General features: G+C 37.2%; 2 protein-coding genes across 2 annotated transcripts; both read left to right on the forward strand.

Annotated features, from left to right (window-relative positions):
- The first annotated feature begins 19244 nt into the window (after positions 1-19244).
- Positions 19245-21479, forward strand: LOC120774306 (glucose dehydrogenase [FAD, quinone]-like). Its single transcript, XM_040103837.1, has one exon. It carries the CDS (start codon positions 19423-19425, stop codon positions 21262-21264), a length of 1842 nt encoding a protein of 613 aa, XP_039959771.1. The 5' UTR covers positions 19245-19422; the 3' UTR covers positions 21265-21479.
- Positions 21480-21628: 149 nt separating this feature from the next.
- LOC120774304 (glucose dehydrogenase [FAD, quinone]-like) lies at positions 21629-25213 on the forward strand. Its single transcript, XM_040103835.1, has one exon. It carries the CDS (start codon positions 22508-22510, stop codon positions 24368-24370), a length of 1863 nt encoding a protein of 620 aa, XP_039959769.1. The 5' UTR covers positions 21629-22507; the 3' UTR covers positions 24371-25213.
- The last annotated feature ends 375 nt before the right edge of the window (positions 25214-25588 follow it).

Consider the following 25588-nt stretch of genomic DNA (forward strand, 5'->3'; position numbering starts at 1 on the left):
GTGCTGTCCACCATCAACATTACCCCAAAGTAACTTTGTGGTATGCCTAATGCCTAGCCTGTTGCTAGTGTTCCAATACCTGATGTGTTATTCTAGGGTTAATTGCTTGAAGAAGTTGAATGGTCTGGAACAGCTTAAGGGAATTGTATTGCTAGTTACACCCGAGCGGGCCAACTTGGCCGAAAAGGCAGCCTTCTTCCTTCTATTTCTACATGTCTGAGTACCCAGATGATATTAACTGAGTTACCTGCTAAGAGTATAATTTTTACTTGCTGGTTAAGGCAGCAGTCTACTTGGCACCTTCGGTTATGCCAATAACTTCGGTTTGAAAGGCTGAGTGGTAATGATTTTGTAGTTTGAAGTCACCAGAAGCCCGCTCCTGTTCCTATTTCAACTTTTTATCCGTCAAAGAAGAGGTAGATTTCGTTATTGGTCCTGGATTCGCAGCAAACGCTCTTCTTTAGGAGTTCCAGTTTCGAGAGCTTGAAAATAAAATAGTTCTTCCCCAAAAAGAGAGGACTGCGAAATTCTTCGTGTGAAGATTTGCAGCGCCTCCCTGCAAGGAGCCCCGCTTTTAAATAAACTTAGTCAAAAAGTTTCGACCTATCTAAACAAACAAAATCGATCGATTGGCACATATCTTGAGAAACAGGGAATTTAGAGCAGATATGAATACTACTTGCTTAAGTCAGGGAGCCATCGAATGTTCTCTGAATCTTTGTCGAAATATGCTATCATTATTTCAGATTTTCTGAAAGACTGTCAAGCGATTAGTTCGGTTAGGGTTGAGACATTGAGAAAAATTAACAAGTCGTAACGAAAATAATGGTGAATGTGATGATGAGCAGTATATTGTCAATGTTTATGTCGGAGCACAGCGTTGGCGAAAGGCAAATGATATGAGTGAAGAAAATCAGTTGTTACATTTTCAAGCGGTAGATTCTGCGTATTTGATGATTTCAAAGTAAAAAATTAAACTCGGAGCTTTTCGCTGTTTGCTGATCCAAATCGAAGATTAATAAATTCTGACAACTCTAAAGTCCACTCTCACTAAAACAAATCGAGGTAAACACTTGAAAGGCGACCTTGAATTCACGCATGTTACGCCCAATTTGATGGTTCGAGTATTTATTAAATTCAAGAATCGTATAATGTAATATTAAACTGTTGCTCAAGCAATTATAATAATTACTCAATAAACAATTTCGTTTGCAAATAATTACAATTATTACACTATGCAACAATAAGCAACTATGTCAAGAAAACTAAAGTGAGCTTTTTGTAAAATATTGAAAATCAGACAAATAAGTACAAATTAGCCGTGTCAACAAATTTGTCGATTTGTAAGGATCTCATGATTTATTATATAGGTGTTTTCGACCAGCGTCCTAAGCTGTTCAAGTGAGATTCCTATTAGGATCAACATCTTAGCCTAACCTAACCTTAATTTTGTAGTGTTGCATACTATAGTGTTCTAAAATATATTATAACTAAATAATTGGTATGAAAATGGCCAAGGGTTATTTTAACTTAAAAAGCTATAATTAAAGGTCTGAAAGCTATTAAATCAAAATATATTTTCTGCTGGATACTCATTAGAAAAAATACATAGCTATGCTTAAGACTGATGCTTCAAAGGAAGATCGTTTATTTATAAAAAATTGTAATTCTCGCTGAGAATTATAGAAATGACTGTTATAAATTCTATACAGGGTAAGGTGTACGTATTGTGTGACAGATTTAAGCGCACCGTCAACATACTGATTGGACCTTATCAGTGCGGCTTTAAGTTTGGAAAATCAACAACTGACCAGATAATCAGCATTGGAAAAGACCAGTAAAAAGATGATCGACACGCACCACCTCTTCATCGATTTCAAAGCCTTTATGCCGTGATGTCTGAATTTGGCATTCACGCAAAACTAATACGACTGTGTAAGCTGAGGCGACTCGCTATCGTGTGCCTTCTTCAATCTACTGCTTGAGAAAATAATTCGAGCTTCTTAACCCTCCATCTATAAGGGTGTAAAATTCGACGAACAAAGTCACTCATTATTCCCGTCCTGCTATATGGTGCTGAGGCTTGAACGATGACAACATCTGATGGGTCCGAATGGATAAAAACACTCCAGCTCTGAATGCATTCGACGCAGTACCTACCAGGGGACCGGAGAAAGAGGCTTTATTCCGCTCCATTGGAAAAACCAGGTGGAGAAAGACATGGTTACACTTGGAATCTCCATTTGGCACCAAACAGAGAAAAAGAAAATCGATTGGCGCGCTGTTGTAAACTCGGAGAGTGGTCCTTAGATTGCTGGTATGCACTTAAATTTTAAAATAATTCCACCAAATACCATCCAAATACTAAAATAAATGTGTGCAGTTGAGTGTGTTTTTGTTGATACCAATCGTGCATCGACTTTTTCTTGGAAGAAGTGAATAACTTGATTGGCAGCGTGAGTAAATGGCAAAGTTTATTTTGTAAGGTTTACAAAACTCTCACTCTTCACCTCTCTTAGCTCCCCTAGCTTGTATTTATCTCATTCTCTTACTTATCTGAATAACAAAGCACATAGTAAGTAATCAGGCAGAGTTCATGACTTCATCATGACATTACGAGCACGTTATGATTATTTGTAATTCATGTATTTAAATTTGCAACGAATGACAATTACGGCATTTGGAATTCTTATGATTTAAACTTACATCTTAATTGTTTACAACAGACTTTGATTTGAGTTGTCAAAAAGATAAGCCTAAATACATACAACAATACAATTGGCAACAAGGCAGTGTTTTGTAATTATTTTAATTTATCGCCGCTTGAATGCTCAGCAGTTTTATAGAATTTAATGCGGTTGCTTGATTCGGTGGGAAATCCACAATAGCCACAATGGCAGTTCATTAAGTACACCCGCCTTCAGCAAGTCATTTGTATTTAACACTTTTAAAGCAAAAAGGCAAAGCAAAATAAAATAAAATATTATAAAAGAAATCAAAATCTACATATAGAGAATTGTAAGACGCCACTTGAGACAGGAAATGTTTGTCTAGATAATCACTCTATTGAAGTCACACTCATTTTTCATAAATGACAACAAAAAAATTCATAAAAATAGATACAAATTCTTATAATCACCATTTACAGCAATCAGCTAGATACTTAAGCCCGATAAAAACAACAAACACACTTAAGCATCTACTGAACACATATGTACATTTGTGAGTAGGCTACTTCCTGGTATGTGAGTGTTTTGTTTGCTTGCATTTTTCTTGCGCGGAATGCAGAAGAATAGCGGCATTTGAACTAAGAAATTAAAAGTTATATTAAAAAAGTACAAAAAATAATTAAATAAAAAAATCATATAAAATTACAGTCATTTTAAAAAATAAAATTTGTTTCTTTTTCATTTTTGTTTACTTCCTTTTTCGCTGCCTAACTTAGTTTATTATACGTTCAATGGCCACTGAAGAAGTTGTTTGTTTTTCGTTCGCAAAGTTAAGCCAACGCATTTAAAGTGAATGAACCGTCTTGCATTTTTTACTTTTTTATTTGATTTTGTTTTTGCCATTTGTATTAAGCAGAAATCTTGTAATGAATACTTTAAATATTATAAAACACTTGAAATGTCATTGCATTCCGAGCACACCGCTTACGAAAATTACAAAAACAAGAAAACACCTTAACTTCGGATAAACCGAAGCCATAATAACGTCGACAAATGACTTTGTAGCTTAAAAGCATATACTTGTATATATTTATATTGTATTAAGCAACAATTATATATACATATATATATATATATATATATATATATATACATAGTATATACATATATATATATATACACATAGTATATATATATATATATATATATATATATATACATAGTATATATAGTATATATATTTCGGCCCCATCTGAAAAACTCCAGATATTTTTGCCTTTATTTGAACAGAATTTGGTGAAAATATCTCTTCAAATAAAATAATTTTTCATATAAGTACTAGTAGTCCGATCTGCCAAATTTCTTCAAATATTTTCCTCACAAGTTTCGTGAAGAGATCTGGTCAAATAAAAAATTTTGTCATACATCCGATCTGTAAAATTTGTTTGAAGATGGTACCTATTGCCAGGACAATAAATCTTGCCAAATCCTCAAAAAAAAAACTTGACATAACCGATAAACCGATTTTTTTTTATTTTTTTATTTATTTAAAAAAAAATTGTAAAATTTTCAAAAAAGAAAAAAATTTAAAAAAATGAAAAAAATATAAAAAAGTATAAAAAAAATTGTCAAATTTTCAAAAATGAAAAAATAGGCCCACTCCGGGATTAGCAGGGATAGTTGTCAAATTAATTGAATTTTTTTTTTTTTGAGGAAAAAAAAAAACAAAAAGGGCGAACTTTCAAAAACTGGCGAACTTCCAAAAAATTACGATTTTACTTAAAAACCCGATTATTTTATATAATTGATCGTGTTAAATTTTTTTCGTGTATTTTTTCGAAAAGTTCACTCAAAAACAAAAATTAAAAAAAAACTCCGCAAAAGTCAATTTTTACAAAAGTAATGGCTATTTGAAAATAAAAAAGCCTTTTTTTGAAAAATTCATAACTTTTTTTGAAGTTGGACAAAAAATTTTGAAAAAATTCTCAAAAATGTTTTCAAAGGGTAGAAAAGGATGGATAAGTTTCAGCAAAATCTAAAGGGGTCGGGTTCAAAAATGGTCGATTTGGTATGGAATACCTCATATACATATGTATATGTTTCATAGGGTATCTGATGCTTCCTTCTGGGCGTTAAAAACTTCTTGAAAACGTAATATATCCGTCTACATAAGCTTCTTTTCTTTGTGTTGTAAACCCGAACACTAGTACATACGTAGTATGTGTACACTCTTAAATTTTTGAATGACTTATTTGTTATCTCCTCAATCCGGAAAACTCCGTTCTCTTATGGAGCTTTTGTATTTGTGAAGAGCTAAAAAACAACTAGAAGAATTTCAAGTCCGGTATGTTTTTATTTTTGAAAGGAAATATATCTAATAATTTGCGAGCGTTCGTATGTCGGGTAGATGAAGTGGAAGTAGTGATTGAATATTTAATGGTTAAAAACTTTTTATCTCTGGCAAAGCTATGCAAATGAAATTTACCCCTTCAAAGTGTTTCAAAAAATGGAAAAATTGAAACTTCAAATGAACCATGTTAGGGATATAACTACTTATAGGTATGTTTGTATGTTATATGTTATGCTAAAGTTAAAAATATATGAGCTTAATGTAGGGGGTTCTAGGCCATCACTAAATATCGTTCCTTCACAAAAACTCTTGTGTATACGAAACCGCTACGAAGCTATTTTGTAGTCAAAAACAAAGCTCAGGAAAATAAAACGAGAATTTAAGACAATACAATTTAAGCTTAGAGTAACTCGATAAAATTAACAATTTGTCAAAAGCGTAAAGAATTGGTCAACGATTTCAAAAATAGATAAAAAAAAAAAACAAAATTGAAAAAATCAAAAAACAAATTCATGATGATATTAAAAAATTTTTAAAAACAAAAATTTAATACAAATTTAATATAAAAAAAATTGAAGTTATGCAATCAACAATTTGTACTTTCGGCAACTGCAACTCCAACCAAATTTTGATTATTTTCAATTCACTTTTAACTGTGAGAACAGGTTTTTCGTTCTAAACTGGCCTTGATTACGCGTTTTCAACTAAATACTGCATTCTGGCTGACACCAAATTAGACTCGCTTGGTGTTAGTTGCTTATAGAATTATTGTATTTTCAGCTTAATGCCGTAAATATTGAGAAAACGCTAGCAAAACTATAGTGACTTGCAATTTAAGTATAAACATTATCGAATACATTTTGAACGTGATGAAAAGCTGGCGATACAGCAAATCTTAAAAGAGCATTTAAGTAAAAGGTACTTCATTAGTGTTACAAGTTTTAATTAAGCTTTGTACAACTTCCTAGAATTGCGGAAGGGCATTAAAATTAAACCAAATGCAGCATAATGGACAAATTTTAACCTTAAACGGTTTGTAGTCAAGTACGAAGTGAAATGATCCGTTTAATAATAAACAAGGTTAATATTGCCAATAACATGACTACACCAGACGTGTTATAAACCCCTGCGCAAATTCTAATAACATACAATAACTGGTATTAAATAAATATTTCATAAAACAGACCCCTGTAAACAAATTTTGAAAATTTCGGAAAAAACTATTTTATAAATCACTTTATATTCAACATAAAAAATTTAAAATATTCAAAAAGAGATATTACAAAATATCTCCAAAATTCTCAAAACCCGGGTGTTTTTAATACGGTGAAAGTAACAAATGTGTGAAAGTAAACAATTCAAAATTTTCGAAAAACGGATATTACAAAATATTTTAAAAATTCAAAAAAAAAACAATTTTATAAAGTATTTATTTTAAAATTTTCAACAACAAATATTATAAAAAATATTGAAAATTTCAAATATACCGGTATTTTTAAAAAATATTTAACACAGTCAAATTCAAAATTTTCAAATAACGGATATTATGTACAATATATTGTTGAAATTCTCAAAAAAACGGATGTTTTAAAAACAATGTTTAATACCGTCAAAACAAAAAAACTAAATTTTCAATAAACAAATATTACAAAATATTATGCAAATTCTGGTCGGAAAAAAACGAATGTTTTAAGACTTTCTGTTGTTCAGAATGTGGCAAAGTGAACCAGTGTTTGTACAAAATACGCCCAATACTTTTTAATATTTTATAGAAATCCTTGAAAAATGGATATTTTGGTAAAAAGAAAACAAATATTTAAAAAAAAATAATATATATCAAACTTATCAAAAAAGAAAAAAAAAACAAATATTTCGACATTTTTTGAAAATTCTTCAAAAAAAGATGTTTTAAAAACAATACTTAATACCGTCAAATCAAAAAATACAAAATTGGAAGTAGAAAAAAAAACGTCAATAGTACACAATATATTGAAAATCCTTGAAAAATGGATATGTTTTAAAAAATATTTAATGCAGTTAAAATAAAACTTTTACAAATTTTCAAAAAACGGATACTATTTAAAAAAATTGAAAACTCACAAAAAACACAACTTTATGAAATATTTAATGCAATCAAGAAAAAAATCAAAAAATTCGTAAAAACAGATATTAGAAAATATTTTGATAATTCTCAAAAAAAAAAACATGTTTACGAAAAAATATATAATAAAAGACAAAATTTTGAAATTCTATTCTTTATTTTTTTCTGAGTGCAGCAACTCAACTGCCACGGTTATTGATTTTTTTTTAATATTTCAACTGAGAACAAGTTTCCGTTCTAAACCGACCCTGATTATCTGTCTACAACTAAATTTACTGTATTTAGGCGCATACACAATTCGGCACGCTTGGTGTTAAACACTCTTATGATTATTGTGTTTAAGCTCAAAGTCGTCAATACTAAGAAAACGCTAGTAAGATAAGAATGATTCGCGGTTTGTTAAACACTAATTACCAAAAAATTTGTAATACTTCCAATTAAGATAAAAGAACAAAGCATTAAAAAATCTTGATTCGATAAGTTAAGCTCTGCGGGAGTTCATTGATTTGGACCACCTATATTTAGCCAATCGATGCAGAGGTTGACTTTGCGTATGAAATTCTCACAAAAATTTTAATTTAATAATAAAACTCATTTCAGCGACCACGAAAATCGACCGGCTCGTGCCTGCAACCTGAGTCAATAACTTTATGCTAAAAAAAAATAGTCACAATTTAGCCAAACGTTAAGTTGGCATGCTAAGGCAAGGTAAAATCAACAAAAAATCCAATAAACCACGAGCAGCATGCAGGTAGCCAGAAGCAGACACCGAAGCACACACCGAAGCACAAAAACTACAAGCAGGGGCGCGTACTGTTAGCGCTGTCGCTGTCAGCGTTGCAACCAGAAAATTGCTAAAAACTCGGTCAAAGCCAACAACATAGCAGTCAGTCGGCAAAAATATCTGTACAACAAAATTCTTTGCGAATTTTCAGCAACGCGCATGTTCTTAATGCACAAGCGGTTCGCTAATGTTTTTTTATTGTTTTACACTTTCAATAACAACTAACCGAAAACTTAATGTACCGTACATTTGGAGCTTTGGGTCGTTGCCTGCCTGCAGAACGACAAATTTACGACGCGCAGGCGTTCGCAGCCAGCGAAAAATTCTTAATTTTCAAGTTTTAATGTCAGCTTTTGGCACCGTTAGTTGTTGCCTTGACTATTGCGCGCTGACGCATACAACCAATGCTGCCTGCCGTGACTAAGAATTCAAGAAAATAACGTTGTAATGCTAAGCCACTTGTAGAAATCACCCAAGCCGTTGACGAAGAACGCCAAATTATAATTATCCATATGTCATTTTAAACAACTTTTATTTTTCGAATAAAAAAAAGACTGAAAACTTAAAAAAAAAAATTGTTTCTTTTTTTATAAAATTTGTTTGTAGAGCTTGCAATTTACTGCCAGAATAATTTTTTATCAAATTTCAATTTTACAAAAATAAGAAAAAAATGTCTATTGTTTGGAATATGCAAATTTGGGAAAAACTAGAACTACGCGCTTTCAGCGCCAACTAGCGAAAATACCGCAAGACTTTTTTGACAACCCATTAAATGCGAATGTAAGTTTGTTTGTTACGCTTTCACGCAAAAACTACTTAACCGATCATCATGAAACTTTGTACGTATACTCTTGAAGGTATTACAAGTAATATAGGGTTTTTTATATTAAAAAAAAAAAATTTTACGAAAGATAAAAAAATTATTTGTCAAAAAATCGTCAAATTCAAATCAAAAATTCATGGCAGGCCCGTGCCGCAAAAGTTGCACGAAATCTAGAAACTTCGGCTCACGCAGAGCTGAGAAGACAACAACAAGCAGAGCGACAAAGAGTTTTGAGAGCAGCTGAAACGCCTCTTCAGGTACGAAAGGTAAGACGCATATTTTAAGGTGTTGAAACTTCATTGTCTGTAGTAATTTTTAAAAATTGTTGATCTCAGCCAAGCAATAAAATTTAGTTATCATAATGACTCATTTCTATTATTATACCCTTACCCTTTATCTCTCATACTTATTTAATGGCTCCACTGCGGGCGAAGCCGCGTGTAAAAAGCTAGTATTTAAATATTTTATGAGAATACACGCGATGAAGTAATAAAGGGAACAGTTTTTATTCGCTCTAATTGAAAAGTTATTTTATTTTTTTGAAAAGTAAGAGTGCAATTTTTTGAAATATTGAAAACTAAAAGCAGGCAAAGAAGTGCGTGAGCTATTTTAGCCGACGGTTCACATTTGCACCCTTCAATTTAACTGTGCTGTGCAAGATGTCAAGAGACTACGAGCCACTTACTTTCACCGATAAGGAAGTTGAGTGATGCCATTCTTATCCAAAACCATTGCCACAGACGGAATCAATGCTAAAACAACTGGTCGGATGAGTGGTTCCGCTCCTGAAACCTGGGAAATTTGGCAACCATGGAGAGTCTTATAGTCCGATAACTCTTCTTTCCCCAATACTGGAGACACTTGAGGCCTTGTTACTAACGACGTTCATTAAACACCTGAGTCTAGCAGACTTCCGAAAAGTGCACAACACTTACGGCATAAACACCCAAATAGTTTGTGGTCTAAATCAGAAAACACTCTGCGAGAGGACGATACACGCACCATTGGATTTGGCCAAGCCTTTGAAGTAGTCAATCATACAAGCATCGAATAATCCAGCGCTGAAGGGGTGGACTATGACCTATATGAACGGTAGGGCAATCATTTGTACAATTTCGAGGGCAGAACATTGAGTTAAGAAAAATTAAATAGGGATTTCGCAGGGTGGAGTCTTCTCTACGCTCACGGTCAGAGAGAATTTCCATCACCTCATCAACTGCGGACAGTATTGACATCAGGCAAAATTATACTTACAGCTACCAAAACGAGGCATTGAGAATAGCCTATCACAACATTTCCCGCAGATGCAAACTTGAAGTGAATAAAGAAATAGTTTAACACTTTCTGTGAATTCCCAGCTCTATCACAAACCCAACAAAGAACTCCAAACCTTGAAACCTTGAAACTTTGAACTTTTGAATATTTTCGTCCATAACAACTTCTTTGGACGTCCACTTTGTTCATCAACTTCGGTTGGAATGTTGGGGAGTCATTAATAAATGGACTCCTTAAAAGTCGTCTGGCTTAATAGTCTTACATTTACACTTGTATGACTACCATTAGCTGGTACTCAAGATTTGATTGCGAGAATGTCAGCCATATGTATTGCTGTTGATGACAGTTATATTGGAACAAGAACAAAAATTAAAATTACGTACTTATGAAGCTTGGAAAATATGGACAACACAGTTATGATCCAATAAAAACCCTCATAAAACATCAATTTTGTAGTTGGGATTTGCATATTTGTCAGCAGAACTCATTTGCATATGAAAACTATTTGTATATGTACATATATTAGAGCTGGTGAATTTGCAAGGCGCCAAAAAAATTAAAAAATCACGTGTTTAGGAAACTACGTCTTCTTTATTCTGCGGATAATTTTGAACAACTTTGCCCAAGAGAAAATAGGTCGAAAACCGGGCTCGACCAGCTCTAATGTATATATGTACATATGTATTAGATTGTGTCATTTTGAGGCAAGTTCCGAGCTCCTAATAATGGATTGTCAAAAAAGTCTTGCGTTATTTTTATTGATTTTTTTTTTTATTGCAATTGAAATGATTTTTTGATGACTCATGCCCAGCTCTTGACCGATGCTACGGCTGCTTCTATGCCGGTCTCTTTCGGCCAATTCAGCGATTTTATCGCAATTTTCGACGACAGGCCTTCCGGAGCGTGGCGCATCTTCGACCACCTCTACACCAGAACGAAAACGTTGAAACCACGTTGTGCGGTGGAAATGGAAACTGTATCGGGTCCATAAACTGCACAAATTTTATTGGCGGCTTGAGATGCATTGTTGCCTTTATCGTAGTAGTACTGTAAAATATGTCCAATCAACCAAACACGTGTTAGCGCGTGAAATGAGCTTTCCAAAAAGGTATAGCATGACCCGATGCGACGAATAAAACTAGAACTACGCGCTTTCAGCGCCAGCTAGCGAAAATACCGCAAGACTTTTTTGACAACCTAATATAATAATAGTAGGGACTTTTATGGAAAGAAAAATTAGTAATTTCATGTAATTTTTTCGTAATGCTTTTAAGTTCGAAAAGATTTGAGTTACATAGGCTTCTCAAATATGGAATGTCAATACACTAAACTCACGCTTTAAGGGAGTATGGGAAATATTTCATCACTCAACATACATATGCATTTGTATGCGAAACTTCATTTTGACATTATGAGCAAATAAGATAAATATTTAAGCATATTTTATACGATATTCTGTCTTCTATATTGCTTTATAGTTCTGAAATTTGCATATTAATTCTAGCTGTGCTGAAGCAGAACGCAAAAACTATGTATTTGACTACTTTATTTCGAAATTTCCTTGTCATTCAACGTTGAGTTAATCAATAATTCCATGCATGCATGTGGCACATTAGTGTCCGTACATAGTCGTTTACTCTAAGTCATTGTAAATGAAACGGCAAATGTATAATTATTGTGCACACTGTGCTACCACAAACCAGTGGGGGCAGGAAATTTTGTGTGGCATTAAACTTAATTGCATACGGGCATTTGTCTTTATGTGGGTGCTGACGCACACATATGCGAGCACCCTGTAAGCTTCATCCGCTAGTCAAATCACAGAATGACTACTGAGAATTCGCCATTGTTTTGACATTTGTATGCACATGTATGACGGATTATTGTAATTGCAAAATTCTGCAAGTTGGTCACGAACAACTATTTCGTTCGCCCAACAGTCGGACCGCATGAGCTATACGCCTGGCCTATGTAATTAAGACGCGCAAATGACATGCAGCAAAACAATTAGAAAATTCACCGCAAGGTTTAGTTGAAGTTTAAGCAGCATTCATATTCGCTAGATTTCGTATTGTGTTTCAGCAATCGGTTAAAAAATTAGGGAAAAGTGAAATGTGGAAACCGCGAAAGTTTCTCAGAATCTGATGCGATGAATGAAGCCCGAAAAGAGGAAGAAACTGAGGGTATGCTTCTGGAAATACCGCTTCATATTAACAACATTTCGTAAAATAAACAGAAAGCTTTCCGTTTGGATTTGCAGACCTAGCAGAACTTAATTTTACAGAAAAACCACGCTCCTCTTCCTGTTTCACCCTTTGATACGTCAGTGAATATGTAGATTTCCCCACATATTATTTATTATCAGCTTCTAATTTTGCTAAGCCAAAACAAAAGTCAAATATCAAGCCTATAAAAATACTTCTCATATTTCTTAGAAGTTGTAAATTTAGCTCATTTATTAATATAAAACTTATATAGATGTAGGTATATGTACTTTATACCAAATTTATGTATCTAATTTGGAGCTTCGTTCTCATTTCCATTAGTTGTTTGTTCGCATTTTTGTTGTGTCATGTCACAGGTTCAACTTTAATTAAGCTGTTATAATTGATATTTGGGCGTGTTCTCTGTGTGCCTTATATTCTACTTAATACTATCTTCCTTATTTACCAGCTACGTACAGGGTGCCCAGCTTTTATGTTCATTTATCTAGCATGAAGATATTTTTCTTATACAAAGCGGCTGAATTGGGCAGAGTCGACGACTCTAATCTTGAATTGCATCACTTAGAAGCATCGCAGCAAATTAGTGAGCCTTTACTTGCTGATTTTTGCTAATAATTCTTTTGAGCCACTGGGCTATTTTTGCTTTGGGCAGCAAATCGATTTGAAATCCCTGAAAGGCTATTTGATGATCCAAAAACAAAAAGAAATAATGAGTGGAAACTAATATCTATGAATATTGGCTCATTGTGCTTGCGTAAGATGATATGGACGATTCTGGACAAACTCAACTCAACTCAAACTCTTTTCTTTGCAACAAAAATAATTTATCGCCTGATATAGCTGGCACTTGCAGGTCATCCAAATCTCCAGATCTCCATCTCCTGATTTCCTTTTGTGAAATCATTTGAAAATCCATATACCAGCTTGAGTGCTTGATAAACTCAAGGCGAAATATTATGCCCAAATCATCGCTTACTACCCGAGTTGTTCAATAACCAGTCAGTACCAGACCAGTAAAAATTGTAAAATTTTCATGAGGGCAAAAAAGCCAGCAACTTGATTGCTGTTATATACAAAAAATAATCAAAATTTATTCTAAAGAAAGGTGGTTTATTTTTTAGTTTATATACCGAGGTGAGAGTCATTTTTCAAGCGGCAGTACTAGGAGTAGAGAAGAGCTGTGGAATTCTACTAAACAACTCTCAGAAAGCTAAACAACTCTCGCAAAAAAAAGATTCCAACAATTATAGGAACGGCTTAAGCTCACCAGCAGATCAACTCCAGTTGTCCATAATTTCGGTTCCCTTTCATAGGAACATTTTCGGCAACGAAAACACTGAGGCGTTAGCGCAGTCTAAAGTGTACACGAACAACTTCTTTAGACGTATTCGAGGCAGAGATAATGCCGTCCTACTACGAACAATCAAGAACGAGCTCAATACACAATTTCAACAACATCTTTAGACATATCCGAGGCAGAGATAATGCCGTCCTACTACGAACAATCAAGAGCGAGCTCAATACACAATTTCAACAATACTATAGCTCAGAACAAATGGAAATCTATAACCAAATACAAGATATCAAAGCAGTTATGGCCAAAATAAGGCAAGACAAAAATTAATGGCATATCCAATTCAGGAAAAGTATTTACAGACTTACAGCTACCATAACGGGACATTGGTCATTTGAAGAACATGTGCTAAAAATGGGAATATCCTATACCAATCTTTGCAATAGTTTTACACTTTTTTTGAGTACCCAGCTCTAACACAAACTCGACTAAGAACACTTGGAATTCAGGTCTTCCAAGGTTCCAAACCCTGAATGTCTATATGCAAAAAGCATAACGGATATATGTTTAAAGATAAATAGTTTCATTGACGGCCCCAAATGGTTTGAACACAACGATTTAAAGATTTAAGGGGTTACATGGGTTGCCTCAGGTAAAAAATAGCCTTTTTTCAACAATTTTTTCTCATATAAAAAATCAAATATTTTATTACAATTTTTTATTGTTACAAACATACACTACGAGTATTAACAAAAAATTCTAAAATTTTTGGAAAAACATATTTTAAACTCGGCCATTGCGACGTCATTTCCGGTGACCCGTCGGAAAAAAGATTCGCCCGCGTCCGCAGGATAACTCCTTACATGATCATCTAAAGTGAAAAAACTGGTTTTAGTTAAAACCTTAAGTTAGAACTTGAACGTAGGAAAAAACTGAAAATTGGATCTTTGGCAGACATTAAAAAAAAATGAAAATTTCGCGACATTTTTTTCAAATAGTTGTAGTTGTAATAGAAAAAAATCCTTAGGCCAACTCTTTAAGAATTGTATCTCAAAGACCTGTGTAAACTTTCATGAAGATCGATTGAGTACTTCTCGAGAAATCTTGCCAACCGACTTCAAAAACACAGTTTCGAGAAATACGCATTTAAAGAGGGCGCACCTAGCCGATATAGCCGCAAATGCTCAAGGCTGTATCGTCGAAACTATTACACGGATCAACTTGAATTTGGACAATTTTCTAGAGTTGTGTTAGAAATTAATTAAGGCAATAAAAAATTCGATTTTTTGAAACCTGTGAACCTATTGAAACCCTTAAAGGACTAACGATAGTGTACCAAAATGGCGCATCTAACGCTAATTAAGCACAAACATACAAATGGCACATCCTGAATTTCAGTTTCATTCCCAGCCCACGTTTTTGTAATGCTTAATGCTCTCTCTCTCAAGCGCTGTCTTGATTGTAAACTCACGTAACAATTGGCCCACCCTGTATGCATGCCTACTTATATGTATATTTGCGAAGCCATTTGCGTAATTTGTCGCCAGTAGACTGTCCGTTGCGTAGTAATTATCTTTTATGATAATGTTAATGGTAAATTGCGAACGGCCAAATGGTTTTTAGGTTGGTCGCAAGATCGATGAGATCCTACATGTGACAGACAAATGTGCTCAACGGCAGATATGTACATTGCGATAAAAGGAATAAGTAAATAAGATAATATGTATGCATAAATAAATGCGAATATACATTAATATCTGGATAAATATAAGAATTCACTCAACATGGTTAATGATTCCTCAAAGAAAAATCACCAGACTCAAGGCCAACACATTAAGAAGTCCGAACAGTAAGAACTTTTGCACGAATTATGCATAGACAGGTTTAACACTCCTTAATGTAAGAATTTTTATATAAAAATCAAACTAGATTTAGAATGAAAGCTGACATTTACGAACACTCGAGCACACAAATGAATAAGACCGCATGAAATTCATTTTTAATCAAGCTGCGCATACAAATTAAGCGAATAAGCGGATGCTTTTTAAGCTGCTAAAACACGTCTCGCACTAGCGTCCGCAACAACAAGCAGTAACTGGCAGCTGCCGCAGCGTTAGCGGTGATCTGAGTGCTGACCATGACATTGACACTCGTGAAATCAAAAGTAGCAAAACAAAGCTAACGTTCGTTGTTGGTATTGCTTTTAATTTGTGTTTTTGCTTTTGCTGAGAGCATGTAAACGAGAGAAAAAGAGTGTAACATAAATGTGTTGAAACAGCAAACAGGGGTAAAGGTAAGTACTTTCTTCTTGCTGCACAGTGGTTAAGAGTGGCATGATATTTGAACAAAAAAATTGTAAAACAAAAGCTCGTAACTTGCAGAAAAGTTATGCATTATAACATGATTGGTTTACATATAATAAAAAAATAATAATAAAAGGCAGACATTATAAAGAAAAATATTTAAAAAAAGAAAATATTATAAAAAAAAATATTATAAAAAAAATATTATAGAAAAAAAATATATTATAAAAAATATACTTAAAAGACGCTTTTAACAATGAAAGATAAGAAAACTTGGGGCTGTGTGGGTTTTTTACTCTGAGTTTATATATTCTATATATTTTTAATAATATTTTTTGTTGGCTTGTTTTTGTGAAAAATACACACTTGCTATATTTTTAATAGAACATTGTGATAATATTTGATAAATTGCTATTTCTCTTACTCCCGGCCTCACGACTTTTTGTTACAGCTCTTCATCGAAGCATTTTTTTTATGATTTGGTAGTAGGTAGAAAAAAGTCAACAACTGACCAGATATTCACTATGCGCTAAATCTTGGAAAATACACGTGAAAAAAAAATCGATACAACACCACCTTTTTTTTAAAGCTGACTATGCCACTATGACGTATCCCCGCAAAACTAATACAGCTGTGTAAACTGACGTTGAGCAATACCAAAAGCTCCGTCAGGTTCGGCAAGCACCTGCCTGAACCGTTCGATAGCAAACGAGGTTTCAAACAAGGTAATTTTCTATCGTGCGACTTTTTCAATCTACTCCTGAAGAAAAGAAAAGCTGCAGATCTGAATACAGAAGGTATAATCGTCTAAAAGAGTGTACAACTACTGGCGTTCGCCGACGACATCGATATCATTGGCCATACGGAGGCTGATATATATATTTCTGGCCTAGGCAACACTAAGTGTTGCCAGGTGCAATCTGACATTTCCATTGGAAAGTTTGACATTTTTTAGCATAACATCACTCAGAACGTTTTGTCATTTAATCGTGAATTGTTTTATTTACAGGGAATTAAAAAATTCATCTCGGCCAAAAATGGAATTAACTCGTGAACATTTTTGTGCGATCATTTTTCACAACTTTCGACGTGGATTATCACGACAAGAGTGCATCGATGAACTAAAATCTTTGTATGGCTATGAAGCACCATCCTATAGCACTGTGAAAAACTGGTACAACGAATTCAATCGTGGCCGACGCTCGCTCAAAGACGAATTCCGTGAAGGTCGTCCAAAACAGCCGTTGTGCCAGAAAACATCGATGCCGTACGTGAACTGATAATGCAAGACCGTCATGTAACATACCTTCAGATAGAGGCATGCTTATGCATTTCTCCCACCAGCATACATTCGATATTGCATGAACACCTGGCCGTAAAAAAGGTTTGTTCTCGTTGGATCCCGCACAATTTGACAATCGCTCAAAAAAAGGCTCGTGTGGATTGGTGTAAACAAATGCTGAAAAAATACGATCGCGGTGCTTCAAAAGACGTTAATAAGATCGTCACAGGTGACGAATCATGGACCTATGTGTATGAGCCCGAAACAAAACAGCAATCGACCGTGTGGGTCTTCCAAGACGAGCCAAATCCAACGAAAGTTGTTCGTGGAAGAAGCAATTCGAAGCAAATGGTGGCCTGTTTCTTCGGCAAAACTGGTCATGTTGCGACTGTTCCGCTTGAGCAACGTAGGACGGTCAATTCTGAGTGGTATACCACCATTTGTTTGCCTGAAGTCTTCGGAGAAATTCAAAAAACGAACAAGAGAAGACGAATCATTGTGCACCATGACAATTCGAGCTCTCACACATCGGCTCAAACCACCGCCTTTTTGACCGGCCAAAACGTCGAATTGATGGGTCATCCGCCGTACAGCCCTGACTTGGCACCCAATGACTTCTTTTTATTCCCACACATCAGGAAAATAATGCGTGGTCAACGATTTTCGTCGCCAGAAGATGCTGTTGTTGTTTTGGAGGTGTCTCAATCGGAGTGGAAAAAGTGCTTCGAAAATTGGTTTGAGCGCATGCAAAAGTGTATAAATCTTGATGGAGAATATTTTGAAAAACAATAAAACCATTTTCGTTGATAAATATTCCTATTTTCATTATTAGGCCAGAAATATATATAGCAGCCCTCGTAACAGCTGTCTTTTAGTTCTGCTTGCTTCAGGTTCAGGTGCTTGGTAGTGAACGAGGGCAAGACGAAATATTTCCTATCATCTAACAAACAGTCATCCCACTCGCGACTTGGCTCCCACGTCAATGTTGATAGTCATAAGTTCCAAGTCGTAGATAATTTCGTCAATCTTTAAACCAGTATTAACATCAACAAGCGCGAAGAAAGCTTAATTAGCTCATGATATGGAAACCAGCATGGCTCGACTCGCACAACCTCCAGCACATACCGCTCGTAATATGTATGCAAACGATAGTAGACTACCTAGGCGTAAGACTGGACACCAGACTAACCTTCTAGATACAAATCCAGCACGCCGCAGAAAAGGCAGCGAAAACCACCTCCCAACTTAGCAGAATCATAGCCAACATAGGGGGTTGCAACCATGGAGAGAAAGAGCTGTTAATCTGGACGACAATCTACGTCCCATTATACGGAGCTGAGATCTGTGCGATGGCAACGAGAACGCAACTGCCGTAAAAGACCTAGTTGGCCCAATACCTGTAAACTCGGAAAATTTAATCAGCGTCATGCTCGTGAAGCAAACTGGGAGATTATCCAGAAATTCGCCGAAATTTTGCTAAGCAGCAAAAAGCGGGACTCGGACGCAGGTGCGCAGATGTAAATCTCTTACTAAACTGTATTAGAAAAAAAATTTGCAAAAATTAAGTTTTGAAATAAAAAAATAATCAAGATATTATGAATTTTTCTATAAATATTTATTTTTTTTTAATTTATTAAATTATTTACGCACATATATTATTGTTTATTTTTCTAAACCAAAATTTTGGAATTAATTGGTTAATTAAAAATTAGCAGGAATATTTTCGGAATTAAATTAAAATAATACAAAAAAGGCCTCTATATTTTTATTTTTTTCAATTTTCATTAAGAAAATATTTATTTCTTATGTGTGAATTTATCAATCTCAAAACACTGTGCCAGCTAATCCTTTACTAAATGTAGATTTTAAAAGCTAAATGTTTCACAATTAAACATTCGCTGGAAGTTAAGAGAATAAATATTACGTTCAATGAACCGTAACAAGATAGAGCGCCAGTAAACGAGCTCTCCCCGATGAGCATGACAATACATACCCGCATATTTACATAGGTAAATGCCTACAACAATATTGTACATCTGTATTTTGAAGCGCTTTCGATTCTGCTCAAATACTCTAATCAACTTAATAACATTAGAATCTTTATATGGAATCACCGGCCGGTTAGATGGCACAGAACTTCGCGGAACAGTGGCGGATCCACACACGGTTTACAGAACATTTCAAGACGCGTATGCGCTGCATATACGAATGATCATAAACGGTGTATGGCATATACGGTGCTGTGTGACCCATATAAATTGCGCTTAATGAATTTAATAAATTTCACAAAGAATAGAAAAATAAAAGCAGGCTACGATGTGGACGCGACTAGTTTTAATTGTTCTTTTACTCACAACTTTCAGTCGCGTCTCGCATGCGCAACGTGGTAATATCATAACAACTTTATTCGAATTTTTGCGACGTGGTCAAAATGATCTGAATATTGAACATGTGGATGATAATGTACAACTCTTGAATGAGTATGATTTTATCGTCGTCGGTGCGGGCACAGCGGGTTGTACGTTAGCGGCGCGTTTGGCCGAAAATCCCGCTTGGAAGGTGCTGCTGATCGAAGCTGGCGGCCCCGAAAATATGGCTATGGATATACCAATTCTGGCGCATTTCCTACAGCTCACAGAAATAAATTGGGGCTATCGCACGCAGCCGTCGGATAAGTATTGCCTGGCCATGAACAATCGCCGTTGTAATTGGCCGCGCGGCAAAGTTATGGGCGGCTCGTCCGTGCTCAACTACATGATGTACACACGTGGCAATCGCCGCGACTATGATCGCTGGGCAGCGCTGGGCAATGAGGGTTGGAGCTACAGCGAAGTATTGCCATATTTTCGAAAATACGAAGGCTCCGAAATACCCAACGCTGAACGTGACTATGTGGGGCGTCAAGGACCTGTGAAAATCGGCTATCCGGGCTGGCGTTCGCAGATCTCAGCGGCTTTTGTGCAAGCCGCACAGGAAGACGGCTTGAAGTACCGTGACTACAATGGGCGCATACAAACCGGCGTGTCCTATTTACAGGCCACCATACATAATGGTATGCGCTGGAGTTCTAATCGCGCCTACCTTTATCCGCATAAAGGCAAACGTTCCAATTTGCATGTGAAAAAGAATACTTTAGTTACTAAAGTGTTGATAGAACCGCGTACAAAGACCGCGTACGGTGTGATACTAAGCACTGGCGGTCAATCCTACCAGGTGCGCGCAAGACGCGAGGTAATACTAAGCGCAGGCGCTATCAACACACCACAGCTGCTAATGCTCTCCGGTATTGGACCTGCGAAGCATTTGCGCGACGTAGGCATCAAGCCAATTGCAGATTTGGCCGTCGGCTACAATCTACAGGATCATATTGCGCCAGCAGTCTCGTTCACCGCTAACGTTAGCTCCATCAGAACTACAGATTACTTCGAAACTAGCAATATAATGAAATACATAGATGGCAAGGGAGTATTCGGCTTACCCGGCGCAGTAGAAGCAATCGCGTTCTGGGATTTGGGGCAGCCGTGGCTAGAGGATGGTTGGCCGGATTTGGAAATGTTTCAATTAGCCGGCTCTTTCGATGAGAACCCGGCGACGCTGCGCGCTTTTGGCTTACAACCGGACATCTATAACACCATGTTCGGTAATGTGAAGAGCGACGGTTTCATGATATTTCCCATGATACTGCGTCCCAAAAGCCGTGGACGAGTCTTGCTTAAGAGCAATGATCCCTTCAAATACCCGCTTTTGTATGCAAACTACTTTGCGCATCCCGACGATTTGGATATAGCAGTGCGCGGTGTGCTAAAGACAATTAGTTTGATCGAACAACCTGCATTTAAGGCGATTAATGCGCGCATGTTAGAGCGCGTTATGCCCGGTTGTGCTAAAGTGCCATATAAATCGCGCGCCTACTGGGAGTGCTACGTGCGACATTTCACTTTCACCATCTACCACTACTCCGGCACAGCGAAAATGGGACCGGTCACAGATCCAACGGCTGTGGTTGATCCAAGATTGCGCGTCTATGGCGTCAACCGATTGCGTGTGGTGGATGCCAGCATAATGCCGGAAATTATAGCGGGACATCCCAATGGACCTGTGTTCATGATAGCAGAGAAAGCAGCCGATATGATTAAGCAGGACTACAACTACATTTGAGGACATGCGGCGTTGTAAGTGCTATTAAAAGCAAACAACTTTGGTCATAGTTAACGAGTTATTAGCAAATTTTTCTCAGGTATTTAAGAGGTGCTGTTGTTAGGGAAATTAATTTACTTTAAGTTATAAGATCTGTTATCGCAACGTTAATTGTTTAAGCCAGCGCGCTATTGTGTTCAGAGTAATTCAGCACTTCAGCATTGTCACTCGCATATTATTACTGTTGTCGAGGTCAAAAAAGCGCAACGCAAGTTCAGTAACCAATTAAAATAGGCGACTGCCGCGCAACGCCACAGCGCACGGTGTATGGCGCGTTGCGCTTAACGTGTCCATCGTCAGGTGGCAACGGCACAACGGCATGAAAGCGAAAACGCAAAAGAACAAAATTTGCCATGCTTTACACGCAACAGCGCTTAGAAAATCATCGACTGTTTGCACTACACTTTCCATAGATCAGAAGAAGCACACACCAGCGCACATACGCAAAGCGCGCGCATGTGTGCACAATGTCAGTGGCTACGGCGCGCCGAGCGTAGGGAGCGACAAGCGCATGAGTTTGCAAGTTCAACAACGTTGTCGCTGCTGGCGCAGCTTAATTCACTACAAAAACCTTTGCGTCATTACCAGCGACGAAGTCAGCGCTAACGTGTTAGCCGTCGACGCTCAGGTTGAAGCTGTTGGACAACCTGTTCGATGTTGGCGCTTATTTGCATTGAACTATTTAGTTTTGCTTTTTGTGCTTATCAAGCAAATCGATGAAGAAGCTGACTGCCGAAGAGTAGGCACTATCGTCGTCTATTCACTACGATCATTAAAACCACATACAACAGCCGAGCGGCAAGCATTCCAAGTTACGTTTCCTCGGCGTTAAGACGCGTGCTACCGAGAACACGCTAAACTGCAGACGGGGCAGACAACGGGCGCGCGGTTCTAACTATACCAAACATAAGCAAGTGGCTAGAACGCGGTGGCAGCGTTAAGAAACTGTTGAAAAGGCATACGAAATCAGTTATATTTGCCTAGAAAAATACATATAAATCAGTGCAAAGTGCAAATAAAAACATTGAAAATAAGAAAAAAATATTGAAATTGAATTTTATGAAGTAAGAACTGTAGAACTTTGAGACTTTTGTATGCGCGCAGACGTAAAAGTGTAGCGAATTTTCGGAGCGCAATACAAAAATATGTGCGATTTTCAAATTTGTCTATAAAATCTGAATAATATAAAATTGTGTGCGCGAAAATGTTTTTCTTACTGCAACCACGCTTGCTACTAACTGTGCTAGTATGCCTGCTGTGCGCCTTTACTTGGGCGCAGGAGCGCAATGTAATACTAGAGACCTTTGACTTTCTGCGTCGCGGCCAGATAGACGCAAATTTGGAAAACTACGACAATAACCTGCAAATGGAGAAGGAATATGATTTTATTGTTGTCGGCGCGGGTACAGCGGGTTGTGCTATTGCGGCGCGCTTGTCAGAGAATCCAAAATGGAAGGTGCTGCTGCTCGAAGCTGGCGGCCCAGAGAGTCTTATAATGGATGTGCCCATAGTAGCACATTTTTTGCAACTGGGCGAAATGAATTGGAAGTATCGCACGCAACCTTCGGATCACGCTTGCTTAGCTATGAACAACAATCGTTGCAATTGGCCGCGCGGCAAGGTTATGGGCGGCTCGTCTGTGCTTAACTATATGATGTATACGCGCGGTAATCGACGCGACTACGATCGCTGGGCAGAGTTGGGTAATGTTGGCTGGGGTTGGCGTGATGTGTTGCCATATTTCAAGAAATATGAAGGCTCCAATGTGCCAGATGCTGATGAGGATTTGGTGGGACGCAATGGTCCAGTTAAAGTGTCATATGTGAATTGGCGTTCAAAGATTGCCGAAGCCTTTTTGGAGGCAGTGCAGCAAGATGGTTTGCAACATCGCGATTACAATGGACACATTCAAAATGGTGTCAATTACTTGCATACGACCACGCGCAACTCAACCCGTTGGAGTTCGAATCGTGCCTATTTGTATCCGCTCAAGGGTAAACGCCGTAATTTGCACGTGAAGAAATTTGCTTTGGTCACAAAAGTGCTCATCGATCCAACTACAAAAACCGCTTACGGCATAATGGTGCGCACCGACGGACGCGAGCACAAAATACTCGCTCGCCGTGAGGTGATCGTTAGTGCTGGCGCCATAAACACACCGCAACTGCTCATGCTCTCCGGTGTTGGTCCTGCGCAGCATTTGCGTGAGGTAGGCATTAAACCGATTGTGGACTTGGCTGTAGGCTTTAATCTGCAAGATCACACGGCGCCTGCGGTAACGTTCACTACGAATGCAACATCGTTACATTTTGAAGATTTCGCCGATCCGACACTGGTGAATCGCTTTAATCGTCAGGAGGGTCCCTACGGTTCACCCGGCGGCTGTGAGGCTATGGCTTTCTGGGACTTGGACCACCCACAACTGAAGGATGGTTGGCCAGATATTGAACTGTTCTTGGTAGGCGGCTCAATGTCCTCCAATCCGGCCATATCGCGAGCCTTTGGTCTCAAAAAAATCATCTACGATTCCATGTTTGCGGAAATCGAAGACAAAGAACTCAATGCATTCATGATATTCCCAATGATATTGCGTCCTAAGAGCCGGGGACGCATCATGCTCAAAAGCACCGATCCTCAGAAATACCCACTTATCTACTCAAACTACTACGCGCATCCCTATGATGTCGATATCTCTGTGCGTGGCGTGCAAAAGGCGATCAGCTTGATCAACTATCCGGGCTTCAAGAAGATCAACGCCAAAGTATGGAATCGCAGAATACCCACATGTAAGGGTATCGAATTCGGTACACGCGACTACTGGGAATGTCACGTGCGCCATTTCACTTTCACCATCTACCACTACTCAGGCACAGCAAAAATGGGCCCGGCAACCGATCCGGCGGCTGTGGTGGATCCCCGTCTGCGCGTCTATGGCATTAAGAAACTGCGTGTGGCCGATGCGAGCATCATGCCAGAGATCATGTCCGGACATCCGAACGGGCCGGTCTTCATGATAGCCGAGAAGGCGGCGGATATGATCAAAGAGGATCACGGCTTCAAGCAATGACGCGGCGCGATTGTTGAAGTATTTTTAAGTAGAACATAAACTGTATTTATATGCCAAGCTTTAGAAAGGGGACTTTAGAAAGGGGACAACAGTAGCTTGTAAGACAGGGTGGTACTAAGTCTAAGCCAGCATTAAGTATAAATAAGTTTAATTAAGCTTTTAGTCTTAAGTATGCGAAAATGTGTTGCCAAGTAGGTTAATTCCAAATTCAAACATTTAGTTTACTGTAGAGCATCAATGAAACATTCTAAGTCTAAATATTTACAGTTACTTCTAGTGAAATAGGAAAATCAGTGCACTGAAAATTAAAACTTAAGTTTTAAAGTGTAAATAAATATGTTTGTAAGCATGTGTCGATTGTGTTTGTAACATTGTCATTGACTGCTGTCTGTCCGTTGCCTTCGGCGTGTGCTATTATTATTAACGACGCTGCTATTCGTCGGCTTTGTGAGTCAGTTTTCGAAGCGAATTCGATTTGAAAATCAGATTTCGGTCATTCACTTGTTTTCGCGTCTGCAAATTGGTTTTCATTCAACTTCGGCGTTTCGCCGATTGACCACGAATTTTTGTCACTTTTCGCTTTGCGGCTTCTCGCCAAAATTTATTTGAAGATTATGAAATTGTGTAGTAAATTTATGCGCAATTTTTGCTGAACGGGTTTTTTCGAGGGTGTTCGCATAAAATGTCAAACTTAAAAAAAGGCATAGGGTGAGTGAGCATGCGTAAAAACGTACTGAGTCACGTAGTAGATGGCAATAAAAACGACTTCAAGTGTATCAAAATTAATTGCAGTACAAAGGAAATTACTACAAAAAAACAATAATAAATAATTAAGAAATGAAATATTTGTGGAATTTTATTAAAAAAATACGCAAGTTTTTGGCAATATATACAGGGTGATTTTAGTGCTTGGAATTTATTTAGCTACAAATTAGCGCTTTGAGGAGCCACGAACAATTTTTTTTAATTATGTTTGGGTTTTAGGGAATTTCAAGAGTTTAATTGAGCACTTTAATGGGTTTGACCGGAAAGTAATAGGACTGATTTCGGAGCAAGCGGTCACCGACTGGATTCGGTACAGGAGGTTCCTAGCTAACGAACGAGCGCCTGGTCAGTTGTCTCCGAAGCACTTGGAGGGTCAAGCATGTTCGCGCGACGTGTTTCTGTGAGTGGTGCAAGTCGAAAATACAGCGTTCGTTAGAGCAGAGGTACGCGACT

This window comes from Bactrocera tryoni, chromosome 4, assembly GCF_016617805.1.
Source record: "Bactrocera tryoni isolate S06 chromosome 4, CSIRO_BtryS06_freeze2, whole genome shotgun sequence".
NCBI lineage: Eukaryota > Metazoa > Arthropoda > Insecta > Diptera > Tephritidae > Bactrocera > Bactrocera tryoni.